The following is a 15,497-nucleotide window of genomic DNA, read 5'->3' on the forward strand; positions in this document are numbered from 1 at the left end:
AGTAGCTGGTGGAGGTCCTTCAGGTGTAGTGGGATGTGAGTGCAGTGTGGGAGGCTGAGAGTGATTATGACTGCTGAGGTCTGAATGGTTTGCTGCCTGTTAGCGACGAGCATGGAGAGTGGTCCCATAGTCCAGCTTGTTTGCGACAGGGCACTCATGAAGGTTTTCCGGGTGCTTATTGGGAGCCCTTTGAATGTCTTCCTTAGCATCTTAATGATATGGAAGCAGGAGACGGTGAAAGCGTTGACTTAAGCAGTCATGTAGAGTGTGCTGTAGACGATGATCCCAAGGTTCTTGGCTTGCATGGTGGGGGTAGGTGTTGGTCCTAACTTTATTGTCCACCAGGCGGTGTCCCATGGTGAAGTGCCCTTTCCGAAAATACCAATTGTGGCCTTATCGGTGTTCAACTTCAGACAGTTGGTTGTCATATATTTTGCACTTTCAGTCATGCCTACATGGCCGACTGGTAGGAGCTCTGTGAAAAGAGCTCCGCGCACTGGGGATCCCTAATCGGAATATCCCCTTTAGTGCTAGCCACGAATGAGGTGTAACTGAACTACAACCTGGCTTGACAGGATTATTACCAAAGGAAGCATAACAGGATCATCATCATAGGAATATGAAGCTCTGATAGCGGAAAACGCAACTCACCGTTATCGCCAGGAGAGTGCAAATCCCCTCGGACAGAGCTGACCTCCATGCCCGGCAGTCGAGTTGCAACAGTGAAGGCGGGTGATCTTCGGGGGACATACGCACAGTTCACTTGATGCTGGGAGCGCGGCACCCGATCCCAAACTCAAGAGGGAGAGTGGTTCGGTGAAGACTGCGAGCTCGCCCCCACCGGATGGTCCTTGGAAGGAGCAAGTACTGCAGATCCCGTCGACCCGCTTTGCCTTGGCAGCCGCACGACTGACTGCAGCCGTACACCGAAAAGCACATGAGACCAGCAGCGGTGTAGAACCCAGAAGCTGCCGCCTCTTGAGGAGACCGCATTGCTCGCGTCTGCCCCCTCTCTCACCAGCCCTTGAAGGTGCGGATGTATGCTGAACGGCGCCGAGGCACAGCGCAGGACCGCGAACACAGAGGCAGCGTGGAGCAAAATAGCATTTCTAACAGGATCGGGCAAATGTGGAGAAGGGGACCATCTAGCTCCCCCTCCCCCCCACCCCCTCATCTGCGGATCAGCTCCGATAGCACTAGCATTGGACTACAGTTCAGCCTTTCTCCGGTCCAGAAAAACCAAAACTGCCTCACCATTATTTTTAAACCTGGCTCCAAAAGCTCATTGAAAGGATCCATCAAAATGGCGGCAATGGTATGGGAGATGAAACAACAAGGGTGAGAGACTCATCCCCCCCTCTTGGATAAACACAGACCATATCCCTCCATGGCCATACACCAACCATTGAAACTAAAAGAGGACTTGTACAAAGAGCTAGAAAGAAGATTTTCAACTTGCAGTCTTTGATCAATGGAAATAGAAACAGGACCACACTAGTGAATAGGAGGCTTGGAGCAAATAAGGCGGCCATATTGGAGAAGCATCAACACAAGTATATCTTCTACTCCCTACGCCAGCCGATCACAATATCCAGTGATCAATGGATATAGAAACAGGACCACACTGGTGAATAGGAGGCTGGGAGCAAATAAGGCGGCCATATTGGAGAAGCATCAACACAAGTATATCTTCTACTCCCTACGCCAGCCGATCACAATATCCAGTGATCAATGGATATAGAAACAGGACCACACTGGTGAATAGGAGGCTTGGAGCAAATAAGGCGGCCATATTGGAGAAGCATCAACACAAGTATATCTTCTACTCCCTACGCCAGCCAATCACATTATCCAGTGAAACAGGTCTGATTCCTCATGCTATGCCACTAACCTCACACCAATAACCCATTTCAGCTATTATTGTATCCTATCACTCATCGCATTAAACACACAATAGGCACATCACAAGAGGCGCTCATCATATAACACGGACTGCCTACAGAAACTCACCCACGCAGCACCTTACTAAACACCTATTATGGAGCTCACAGGCACACACGCCTATACCATCACCCCCCAACCTCTCTAAAAGCGCAGCCAAACGCTTCAAACACAATCTTATAAAACAACATCCTGAAACACCCTAGCGGATCCCTATTTCTCTTTACACAACGGACACCCAACTAATGATATCATCTTCCACACGAAGCGCAGAGCGCAATGGGGAAATGCCTTTTTCACCTTATTTACACTCTCCGCCAACAGGAACATTCCACATGGTCTAGTTATCTTTATGGCCCCCTCTCAACTTTTCCAAGCGACAGCAACCATTACCATTTACAATAATGGAACCATACTCCTGCAATCTACAGATCGCAATCTAAGCCTACTAGATAACATATTCCCAATAATCAAGGAGCAAGTGTCTAAGCCCCATAAGGCTACTCAAGCCACCCTTTCCGTCAATGTTCAACATACCTCATGACCTATCCACACTGACAACAACGCCATTGCTTCAGTCCGCTACCCGCCAACACATTTCAAGCTACCACATCGACACTCAACATAGCGGAAACTACCCACGTACCCCCAGCGAACACCGTTCACCCACAGTCACCCATAACTCTACCCATACCTTCAGACCAATCATCCTCCCCTACATATCACCTCAAACACACACACACACCTACCTCTACCTTACCCGCAAACTACCTCACCTTCCCCGCATACTTTAGCCCAACACCATACACCAAGCCAGCCCCCTACGCCTACTCCCTCAACACAGAAGCACTCACCACACATAGCCACCCCCACAACCCACCCATCACACTCACTCTTATCAGCAGCATCCCTACCATCCACACCTACACACACAGACTACCCTACACACACACTCACATCTACAACACCTACACCTTACACTCAAACCCCCTTACCTTCCCTGCATACTTTAGCCCCTTTCAACACATCAAGCCAGTCTCCAGTGCCTGCATCAATATCCTCAACACAGACACACTCACCACTCTTAGCCTCACCCCAGCCCATCCATCACACGCATTCTTACCAGCAGCATCCCTCCCACCCACACACACAACTATTCACATACCTGATCAGACCCCATCTGTTGCCACTAATACAGCCACCCTCACAACTTCCACAATCCCTACACCAGGCCAGTCCCCACGGCAGGCACCCAAACCCGTTTACAAACCCACACCAACAACACTCCCTCACACCACTTGCCCACATGCACATAACCCCAGACTTGATGAGATCATTTTTTCACTGAACCAAATCAAAGTTGAACTCCGAGCTCTGAATAATCGTTTAGCGAAACAACCGTGGGATGGCAGAACAACTAGACATCCCAAAATCTGCCAACCCAGAAGCCAAACTACCACTGACACGAACTCCTACTGTCCCAGCTGGACCTCAGTCCCCTCCTCCAACAACTCCTCTCGACCAATTAGAAGCAGCAACGCGCTCTCAGAAAGTGACTTATTCTCCCTGATGAGTTCATACGATACCGCTCACATGAAGCCCAACACACCTCCAGCATCACCAACTCCCGCCCCAGTGAAACCTAACAAACCCGCGGCTTCATTAATTCCTACTATTCCCCTAAACCCCCATAGAACCACTAAACCAAATACCAGGGGCATCACAAACAACAACCTTAGAAGAATCCCTATCACGCAAGATCCCTCTTCTACCACCAGCACGCACACACTCAAATGTATTCTCTTAAATTGCAGATCGGCCGTTCGACACGCAGTGGACATAGCTGATCTAATCCTCACACATGAGCCAAACTTGATAGTGCTTACCGAAACTTGGCCAAAAGAATCCTCCACACCAATCACTGACATTCTAGTTCCTCCCCATTACAACATCATCAGACTAGACAGAGCTAGAACTGACAAGTCCGGGGGCGGCATAGCCTGCATACACCGCAGCAACATCTCGGTAAGCAGAACCATCTCCCCTTTATTCCATTCATGTGAATACATGTGCCTCAGCATCACCAGTAAGGGTACACCGGTCTGCTCTCTGCATATCATTTATCACCCACCAGGTGAGAACCTGACCTTCACCGAACATTTCATGGACATGGTGTCATCACACATGGGTCGACAAAATACACAAATATTCCTCGGAGACTTCAACCTCCATTAGAATGATCCTAATGATACAGCAGTTAACAGTCTTAAGAATTTCCTGGCGGACCTAGACCTAACGCTATTCTGCAACATCCCAACACACGACAAAGGATCGATCCTGGACTTACTAATCTCTAAAACAGGCTCCATTCAGCTAGAGTCGATCCTACCCTGCGATTGGTCAGACCATCACATCATCACTTTCACCATTAAGGAAAAGGTGAAAATGAGCTCTACCCAACCCACAAGACCAAAAGTGTGGAAAAGAGACCTAAAAAAACTTAAGCCCAATACCCTTCCGTCCTCCTGCGCCAACCTATTGCTCCCTCCCGTAGGATCCTCCACAGTACACGAGCTCACCAACCACTACCTCTCGACCATGACATCAATAATAGACGAGGTAGCACCTCTGCAACTAAAAAGAGTCTCTTTGAAAGATTCTAAACCTTGGTATAACGGTATACTCAATGAGGATAGGCGCTCTCTCAGAACTGCAGAAAGAGCCTGGAGGTCAACACCATCTACCAACCACCTTCTGATTCTCAAGTCAAAGAGAAACGCATACTTCTGCAAGATCAAGCGCACCAAAGCCGATTATTTCTGTCTCCAACTTGACCAGTCAAGAAACCGTCCCAAAAAACTCTTTGAGTTGATCAAAACCCAATCTAAGGAAGCACCGCACCGACCACAAGATGTTGAAGGCTCGCAGCCAAACTGTGAAGAATTCTCCACCTTCTTCTCCCTGAAGACCGACACCATCAAGAAAGACCTCCTAAAGGATCTAACCTTATATGCGAGACCGAATACACTTACCTCTACTGCTCCCAGTAACCTGCCAGGCCAACCCCCATCAAAGCCTATTCCTAAAAATAATGCAAGATGGTCAACATTCTCATCCTACTCCGAAGCTGCCCTAGGCAAAATTCTCAGTGCATTGAACCCAGCCAACCATTCCGCTGATCCGCTTCCGGCAAACGCAGTCAAAGACCTTACCCCACTGCTTCTACCTCTCTGGTCTAAGATCATAACATCCTAGACATCCTCAAAGTAGGCCAAGTCTCACCCATTCTAAAGAAGCCCACAGCAGACCCCACGGACTTAAACAACTATCGCCCAATCTCCAATATCCCTACCCTAGCCAAGCTACTGGAAAAATGTGTACATCTACAGCTAACGAAACATATTGATCATTTTGACCTACTCAACAAACACCAATCAGGGTTTCGTGCTGGTCACAGCACAGAATCAGCCATGACTCACATCATTGACGATGCGCTTCAAATACTTGACCAAAATGGATCCTGTTTGCTCATCCTACTTGACCTATCCTCAGCCTTTGATACGGTTAAACACGATAACCTCTTAGACCTCCTGAAACACAGAATGGGCCTATCTGGGACAGTGCTTAGCTGGTTCACCTCATTTCTCCAAAATCGGACACAACAATTCAAAATCAAGAACACCCTGTCCAAACCCGTCCCAGTGACCCTGGGGGTACCGCAAGGTTCAGCACTATCCCCAACACTGTTCAATCTCTTCCTGGAACCTCTAACTGAAGTTCTACAAACCTCTCACGTGCAATACCACATGTATGCAGATGATACACAGCTATATCTCAAGATACACTCCCTAGAGGACATCAAACTACTTAACATAGCTCTTAGGAACACCCAAACTTGGCTGGCAGAAAATCATCTTAAACTGAACGCCCTAAAGACTGAATTGCTCCTAATAGCCCCGCCAGCTCAAATCCCGAAAATGCAAGACTGGATCAAACATATCACTGCGTTCAACGTACAACCGACTATCGTGGACTCAGCGAAGTCACTTGGAATTACTTTAGACAGTAACCTCAACATGCAAAAACATATCAGCAATGCTACAAAGGGAGCCAATCTTCAGATAAACACATTGAGGGAACTAAAACCCTTCCTACCACACAATGACTTTAAGCAGGCAGTACAAACTCTGGTTATACCCAGAGTGGAATACGGATGTGTCACCCTCTGTGGCCTGCCCAAAGCATCAACCGCACCCTTTAGAGCTTCAATCAACGCGCCATCAAGACTCATAACTGGAGTCAGAAATCAGACTTAACCCTTCCACTGCTGCTTTTAAAAATGAAGTTAAATCCATCCTCATGGCTAAATACACATGAGTATGGTCTACTGAATCAAGGTGGTGAAAGGCAGCTAGCTCTTAACCACAAGACACTTATTAGATTCTTTGTACCTCTTTGTGGATCTACTGGTTTTGCTTGTATATGTAACATTTTACTGTTTGTATAGCGCTCTGATATCCGCTAGGATCTTGTTCGCGCTCTATAAAACTTTCAAATAATATGCAGGCATTGCACTTGATCTGGGTACTGGGCTTTTTCTCCATGAGAGCGAATAAGTTGTGTCATCGCAAATTGAGAGAGGACATTGATATCATGAAAGCAGATGATGCTGGCTAGAGGGATCATGTATATATTGAAGCGGGTCAGACTCTGGGATGATCCTTGTGGATCTTAACAGCTGAGGTTGCATGTGTCCTAGGTGTACAGAGCCAGGCTGACAGACTGAGTCCTTCCAGTTTGGAAGGAGCAGATTTGTCAGAATGCCTGTCCTTGGATTATAGTATCTTTTAGGTACTGGATGAGGACAGGATGGGATACCATGTCAAATGCTGCAGAGAGGTCTAGAAGGATGAGGGATGCTGTGTCTTCTCCATTCAGAGTGACATGGATGTCACCCATGGCGGTGATTATGGCACTTTCCATATTGTGGTTGGGTCTGAAACCAGACTGACTGGTATCAAGGAGATTGTGGAAACTGAGGTATTTGGTGAGGTGTCTATGTATGATTTTTGTCTGAGACGTTGGCTGAGAATGGTAGCAGGGAGATCCGACGTAGTTGTCAAGCTTGAAGAGTTCCCAGAGGATTTCTTCAGCAATGCGAGGACTGTTGATTGTTTCTAAGCATCTGTGAAAATGGTCACAGAAAAGGTGGCTGTTCAGAATGGATGTGAGCATGTCGCTGATGGGTTGCAGTCCTCTGAAATAGATGTGGTGGGGCAGAGGTCCAATGGGGTCCTTCAATGTATGTACTTCATGGTGATGGCAGTTTCTTCTTGTGTAATGACGGGCCATATGCTTAACATTGGTTCTTTAGATAAGATAGGGAGGCATATGGCGAGACCTGTTTGATCTGGTGGCAGGTTTAAGTTACTGTAAATGGCTATGATTTTGTTGTTGAAGAATTGAGAGAGATTGCTGCGGAGATCATGTGAGGGGATAATTACGTTGGAACCGACCACTTCTAAGGTGAAATCCTTCATGATGGCGAAGATTTCTTTGCTTCTGTTGGTGCTGACATTGATGCAATTCAGATGTTGTTGACGGATGTGAAAATAGGGACCAGGAAGGCGTTGTGTGGTGATGAGGGTAGGTCCCTTTACTTGTTCGGTGAGGCCCAGGCTCCCAATGCTTTTGAGTTGGGATCTGCATGGTCCTTCAGGTGGAAATACAGGTCTCTGAGTAGGATGTAATTGCTAGCTTCGAGGATAAGGGTTACAACGCAGTCCATGATGGTGTCTGTGAAGTTGGTGCCCGGTCCCTGTGGTCTGTAGATGAGAGGGTGAAGTTGGCTGTGATGTGGCGTTACAATGACATTTGGAGGATCACGTGTCCATGGATGTTCTGCAGCGGACAGCGTTATTGGGAATTTTGGCGATTCCTCCTCCAGGCTTGTTGAGTCTGTCATGCGGGCAATTTTGCAGCTGACAGGGATGGTTGTGGCGAAGTCAAGGGCCGATGTGGGTTCAGCCAGGATTCCATAACGCTAAGTAGGTCCGGGATGGTTTTGTGCAGCAGGTCACAGATCTCTTTGGTGTGTGTTTGGTGAGTGAGCAGGTGTTGAGGAGCATGCATGCAAATGCAAAGAATTGTGTTAGTGATTGCAGGACTTGGAGTGAGAGAGCAGGGTGGTGGGTGCTGTCGGCACTGGTGTGGAGAGTTTTGGGTGTGGATAAATGCCTTAGAAATAGCAGGAAGCACAAGAGAACACTCTCTCTGTGTTTTGTGGTGCGGTGAGGCAGTAGCGTGGGAAGTGGCAGCTGGGGTTCAGCGTAGAGGGTGCAGTGGGTTACTGGTTCTAAGTGTGGTCCTAGCGTGGATGGGAGCAGACTGGCTGCGCAGGTCCACTGTCTTTTCACACTGTGGTCACCATTAAGTAAGTCCTGGGAGGGGGTAGGAGTGATGTCACTCCCTGTGTAGATGAATGATGGAAAATCCAGTGATGTAATTTCCTGTGCAGATGGATGGTGAGAAATCCAATTATGTCACTTCCTGTGTAGATGGATGATGGAAATTAGTCCTCTAGCTTGGCTCTTCTTCTAAAGACAGTTTTGGCCAGAAACCTGTTGAAACAGTGTTCTAGCGGCTCACGGGCTTTTATTAAACAAATGAAACCTTTACTTACACCTCACCAATTGCATCAATAAGTGAAATTACCAAATTGCAGTGGCTGATAAAAAGAAAGCAAAAAGGACTAACATTGAACGCCCTGTATCTTAAAGCTTTAAGGAAAGCACATTGTTGATTAAATGTCCAGTGTCATTAGAAGTGTGCACCAAATTGGTTATCGAACAGCCCTGCATGGGAAAATAACCATTCAACGTCTACCCATATGACTTCTCCTCTCTGTACTACGCTTCTTTCCTCAGCTAAGGGGGATTACTCATATGACATTTCTGGACCCTGTGGGACAGCTTTGAAGATGTATCTTCAGCAGCCCTTGTGGCTAGCTGCAAATCAGTGATCACATGTAACAGTTGCAGCCTCAAGGCCAATCTCTGGCATCCTGCTATGAAGGTGACACAGCTTTCATTTTCTCCTTCAGCAGCAGATTTACCAATAGCTCCAAACCACTTTAGGCTGTTGGGCAAGACAGGAATCTTCGGTGTGATCTAACAGTTCATTCGGAAACAGAACAGAGAGAAAAAGGGAACCTTTTTGCAGTAAAGGTCATACACACATTCATAATGCACACAGGATCTCAGCACAAGATTCTGGCATTGATATAGCAGTTAAACTTTACATGACAGGGGTGAGTGGACTGTACTGCCACTAACACAGAGAAGTAGATCTCGTAAAATAACAAATTCATGAAATATGGTAATTATCCACCGCAGCTCCACATAATGTACCAAGGGCAGGGGCAGTAGTCCGCTGCCTAATTTGACGGCATGCTTGGTGCACCCTGCCATGTGACAGAACCGGTTCTGGCCCACATATTTTGAGGGACAGATATAGGCCTCTGCTAGATTAGAGTGACATCAGAGCCAAAATAAAGTCAGGATACCAGTTTCATATGCAGTTGGTACTCCGGGAAGTGTTACGTACCTATTTCGCATGTAGGAGACATTCCCATCTTAACAGATACAAACCATATACCATAACATAATGAAACTTTTTTTAAACGAATTTATACTTCTCATAATAGTTTACGAATATTTCTTAGCTTTTCACCCCACCAACTCCTCTTTTTTCAAATACGTAAAATAAAGAAGCCTAACCTTTTTCAAAAGCTTTATTTATCTTTTTCAATACAATATGCATACCACATTGCGAGAAAGTGCCCTCTTTTTGCATGGTTTCCCCCACTTTTTGCTAAACTGCTGATGTGCTTTGACTGAGTGTGCCTTGGGTTCCTGCCAAACAGGTACCCAGGGCCTATGTTCTTTCCCTAAACTGCATTGAAAACAAAATCCAATTGGCACTCTTGGCCACAGGTCCGCACCTTCTAAATGGTACCACAAGTACCAAGGGCACTGTGGCCATGGAAGGCCTCTATGGGCTGCAGCACTTATTGTGCCAACCTTAGAGGCCCTGTACCTTTACACACACACACACACTGCCTTTGCAGGATGCGTGTTTTGGTGCAGAAAAAAGTGAAGAGTCAACATGGTACACATCCCTGTGTGCCATGCCTGCAACCCACTGCCCTGGCCTAGGTCAGCCACCCCTCTAGCTGGGTGCACTATACCAGGTGTGAGGGTACAGGTGCATGAGCCCTGTACCCCTACAGTGTCTAAGTCCATTCTTAGACATTGTAAGTGCAACAATGCCATTAAGAGCATATGGTGCTGGGAGTTTTCATTACACACTCCACAGTACCATAATGGCTTTACTGAAAACTGGGAAGTTTGGTATCAAACTTCTCAGCACATTAAATCCACACTGATGCCAGTGTGGGATTAAATAAAAAATGCCCCCAGAGGACATCTTAGAGATGCCCCCTGAAAAACGACCTAACTCTAGTGTCCAGGCTGAGTGGTTGCTCACCAGCTGCCCCCACCAGATATGTTTCTGGACCCTTGGGTCGAGAGCATGCTGCTCTTGAGGCTCTGAAACAATGCACATCCTGGGACGAGGTGCCAAGCCTCCTCTCCCAGGATGGGAAGGGTCCACGAAGGGGAAGCTTCCAAGGCTTGCCACCTTCATGAGCTTCCCCAGGATTTTTGCTGCTTCCAGCAACTGGCCCCCACCGCTTCTGACCCCCACGTTAGGTGGGAGAATCGGCGGGAACATCAAGTGATGAAGGGAGGTGTGCCCACCTTTGCCAACCCCACCCCAGAGGTGGGGGAGGCGAGGTGAAGCACAACTCTCAGCCCCCGCCATCTTGCAGATGGGGGACCCAGCCAACCAGAGAGAGGCATATGCCCTCCTCCCACTGGAGAGTGGCATAATAGGGGGTGTACCCACCCCAATTAAGGGATCCATTGGTCGCAACCTTTACCTACCTGTAACGCCCCTAAATCTAGTATTTAGGGGCCACCTGACCCTTGCCTCCTCAGACAAGAACCGACCAAGAAGAAAAGAAGAAGAAGGACCGAAGACCCGTGCCGAAGCTAAGAGGAGGAGGCCCACTGACTTGTCCCCAGCCCTAGCGACCTGTCCATACCCCAGCCTACAGAAGCAAAGTCCTGGTGTGTCCTGCAGCCAACAACCTTAAGAACCCCAAGGACCTGCCCTGCCTTCCACAAGAAAGACCCTGTCCCCCTTGAGCACCGGATTTGCTCACACACAGACTCTGGCTCTGGCCAAATCTGCGAGTCTGCACTAATCTGCACCCAACGCCCACGGCCTGAGTTCGAGTGGCCAAACACCACGAGAAGGTCTCACCGGCGATCTTGACCTGAGATCTAGTGATCTCTGACCTGCCTTCATTCTCCCGGCAAAGCCTGCAGCCTCTTTCTGGAAGATCCCGCTGACCATAACCAGAGCTGGTAAGAAAGCCCGACACCTAAAGACACCCTGGCACCCGAAGTCAAACTGCCTTGGCCCAACCAACAGTGTCCCAGCATCCCAACTTACCTCTCTAACCGGTGGTCATCTTCAGAAGATTTTTGTCCCGAGCCTGCAGTCTTTATTGAAACCGGAGAAATCCCATTGAAATCAACAGGGCACCCAAGTACAAGCGATCCGCTCCCAGGAACCACTGTAACTGGTGCAACGCCCAACAAGTAGTGGAGAGCGGTTGGATGTCATAGGGTCCAGTTGCAGACCAACATGGAGCATGACATTGAGGGGCATGGATCCGGCCAAATCTCTATCAAATCGGCTGTACAGCAACCTGGCATCCACATGGTATCAATGATAGGCATATTGGCACTGGGCCACTGAGTAATATTGATGCAAATGAGGTACTCTGAAGCTACCCCTGACGTAAAGAAGGATCAGTGCACACCAGCCCCCCATTGGTCTGTGACCGGCCAAATCAATCTCTTCAACGGCCCCCTCAAGGTGGTGAAGAAGGCATTGGTAAGAGGAAAAGGTATGTAGAGAAACAAATGAAGAAATCTAGACAGTACAAATATTTTAATTATTGCGATCCGTCCCATTATTGACAGCGGAAGGCTGATCCATCATTCAAATTTCAGTGTTAATTTGTCCAGTCGGGCCGTAGTTGAGGTGGAGAACTTGCTCCTTGTCACGGTGGACGTGGATGCCCAAATATTTAACCGTGTCAGCACACCAACACAGCTGGAAGTTGATGTGGAATCGCTGGGCACCCTCCATCAATGGGAATAATTCTGACTTGTTCCACTTGATCTGGAACCCCGAGAATAGTCTAAATCTCTGAATCACTCGCAACACTGGGCTAATATTTGTAGCAGGGTGACGGATCAGGATGTCATCTGCGTAAAGTGGTAGTAACAGCAGACCTGTGTCCAACTGCAACCATCACCAGGTTCTTCTGCATGTGGCGGACCATGGGATCCATTGTCATAATAAATAAGAGCGGGGAGAGTGGTCACCCCTGTCTCGTGCCCCTAGCCAGCGACATTGGAGCAGTTAGTGAGCCATTGGTGTTGATGCGGGCAGTTGGGTGAGAATAGAGGAGCTGTATTAGAGATGTAAAGCTGAGCATGAGACTAAGTTTCCGAAGCTGTCCCACAAAAAAGGTCACTCGAGGGAGGCAAAGGCCTTCTCTGCGTCAAGCAGGGCCACTGCTACCGAGGTAGATTGGTGGGGCACGAACCCTGACTGGAGTGAGGAGATAATGTTTCGAGAATAAGCGACAATCTACATGATAGTACGTTCACCAGGATTTTAGCGTCAAAGTTCAGTAAGGGCAATGGTCTGTAAGACTGACAATATTGTGGGTTCCTGCCGGGCTTTAATAGCAGGACCACAATTGCCTCACGCAGCATGGGGGGTACACCTTTTTGCCAGGGACTTGGACTAAAGCTCCAGCAGGCATGGAGGCAGCAAGTGTTTGTGAGTCTTATAGAATGTGCCCATAAGCTTCTTCGAGCCAGGAGACTTTGACCCATCCATAGAGTCAATTGCGGCTACAATCTCCTCTACTGAGATCGTCTCACTGAGGAACTGTTGCTGTGTGTTGGACAGCCAGACCATGGCGATTTCAGACAGATAGTCCGCCAGACCACCACCCTCCTCAACGTATCTAGTGGTGTAAAGCGGAGTGTAGTATTGCAGAAGCTCCACCAAAATTTCCCCCCCATCTGTGGACCTAGCTCTGTTATGTAATCACTTCCCCGTTGCGGGTGCAGCAATCTCACCAAGGTGAGGCCTGGGCCGTCGCCCTCCCCGTTCCGGCGTGCCCTTGCGTACTTCCCCAGACACTGCACCTCATGGTCCCCGATGTCACAAAACTCCCCCATTGCTTCCTCATGGAGAAGTAACCCATCGGTCACCATCCTCCCCCCCCGAAGTCCCAGATTGCAGCCCCCGAAGGGTCGCCTCCACACGCTCCAAGGAGCACCGTATATCACGTAGTGTACCACCATGTTTCGCAATCGCCATTCCACAGATATTCGCTTTAAAGGCCTCCCAATGGCCTGTGTCTAACCTTTTTAAATGACTAAATCATAACCCTTTTAGGTTTATTGAACCCATTCCAGATTTTATTTAAAAGCCTCTTAAGAATCCCTTCTAACCAAGTTAATCTTTTTAAATGATTTTACTTTAGAACCTGAAATGTTTATAATTTAATTTGCAAACTATGTCACCATAAGTGAAACATTTATTACCAAATGTCATCAGTTGTTCTGTCCAAAAACTGGAATTCAAACAAAGCATTTGATTTTTTTATTTTTTATATGGTATTTCAGTAGAACTGAATTTGACTTTTCACAAGCATGTATTTTGGAAGTGGGTTCAGTTGATTTTATTGTAGTTTTATTCTGGTTGTTCTTTATGTTGTGTGTAACTTTAGATTTTTCTCTTGGCAGATGGTCATATAAAGGATTCACATCGCAACAGACCTAAACTGGTAAGGTCTGTTTCTGAAAATAACATGACTACAGTCCTCCTATGTAAATCATCTCACGTGCTGCAGTTAATTTCTCTTTTAGTTTAAAGGTGAAGTCTGGCTGACAACAGTTAAGACAAGCATTTGCAATGCAGTTGGTCTTGCATTAGTAAAACTTTGAGCTATTGGCATTGCAAATGCTAATGTTTGTATTTTTTTTTTGTTTAAAATATCCCAGTAGTAGCATAAGTAATAGCAAATGAAATTCCACGAGTGAAGGAACGCGTGCAGTACTAGAGGCTCTTACTAGGTGTCCCTGTGGAGTTGTAAATGGACCTCTATTAGCCACATAAGGTACTGCATGTTTAATTGAAATATAAAGAAAGATTCCTGCTGAGTATACGTTTTAATTTGTTTTTTATTGTTAGCTTGCGTTTAAAAAAATGCCCCATTGTTATTTATTTATTTATTTATTTTTGTGAAATAAAGCGAAATCAACAAAATCTGTGCGTTTTTAAAATGCAAGCTAACAAAAATTAAACTTCCAATAAAAACAAATGGAAACGTATGCTCTACTGTAATGTATCCTTTTATATTTGCATTAAGGATGCAACAGCCTGTGGTACTCCACCCTTTCCTTGAGACCTAATATCAGAATAGTATTCTACAATGGTACAAGGCACAAGAGCTAGCATTTTGGGGAGGGGGGGATTTTGTAGCATTTGTGGGACGCTGCGCTTTAACTCCATATGTTTGAAGCTAAAGTGCACCGTGCCTCGCATGTTATTAAAGGAAATCAGTAGAAATGGCCGCTGCAGGCGCCATGTTCAAAGTGAATAAAATTACAGGGAGCATTAACTAGTATGAGCTTTTTTTCATTTCGGCCTTTTGCAGCCTTTGCGGTATGCCACGCTTTAACTTTATATGTTTAAAGCTAAAACGTACTGTGTCGTTAGTGCTAGAAAAGTAAATAAATAGAAAGTAAGGCTAGCAGCCGCCATGTTGAAAGGTAAAGCTGACAATGATGTAAAGGCGCCCGCCTTTTTGAAAAATGTATTTCTTTTTTATAGCATTTGCTGCACAACGTGTAAAACCTAATGTGCCGCATTCAGCAATTGCTACAAAAGTAAATAAATAGAAAACACGGCCTCCGCCCTCAGAATAACATCAATCCATATTTTTTAAATACATGATTTAAATTACATACACAAACCATTCACCAACTTCACACCAGCACACACACCATAACGTACAATTACAGCACCTACCACACCACACATACACCTGCTCACCAATACAAGCACATACAATCACTAATATCATACTAACACTTACCCAACCTCCACCACAATACACACTGACTCTAACACGTGGAAGCTTGCTCCGTTGCTGCACATATTCTGTGCGGGCTTTCATGTGTGGAAGGATGCTCAGTTGCTGTCGCTGTTATTCCTCACTGTCTATAAGCACATCTAAGCAGTACCTGTTGAATGTGCAAAGAAGCACATACTGCGGCTACCTGTACATATGTGTTGTGTATTAGGGAGATCTGTATTGCAGATGTTACAATCTG

At 46.7% G+C, this 15,497-nt stretch overlaps 1 protein-coding gene across 2 annotated transcripts in view; it reads left to right on the top strand.

Annotated features, from left to right (window-relative positions):
* Positions 1–15,497, top strand: part of LOC144798849 (uncharacterized) — a 72,109-nt gene that overhangs the window by 12,213 nt on the left and 44,399 nt on the right. For both annotated transcript variants that reach the window (XM_078669929.1, XM_078669919.1), the window contains exon 2: positions 13,905–13,945. In XM_078669929.1, the coding sequence (XP_078526055.1) occupies positions 13,905–13,945 (41 nt within the window). The remainder of the gene's footprint in view (positions 1–13,904; positions 13,946–15,497) is intronic.

This window comes from Lissotriton helveticus, chromosome 1_2 (assembly GCF_964261635.1).
Source record: "Lissotriton helveticus chromosome 1_2, aLisHel1.1, whole genome shotgun sequence".
NCBI classification, from domain to species: domain Eukaryota; kingdom Metazoa; phylum Chordata; class Amphibia; order Caudata; family Salamandridae; genus Lissotriton; species Lissotriton helveticus.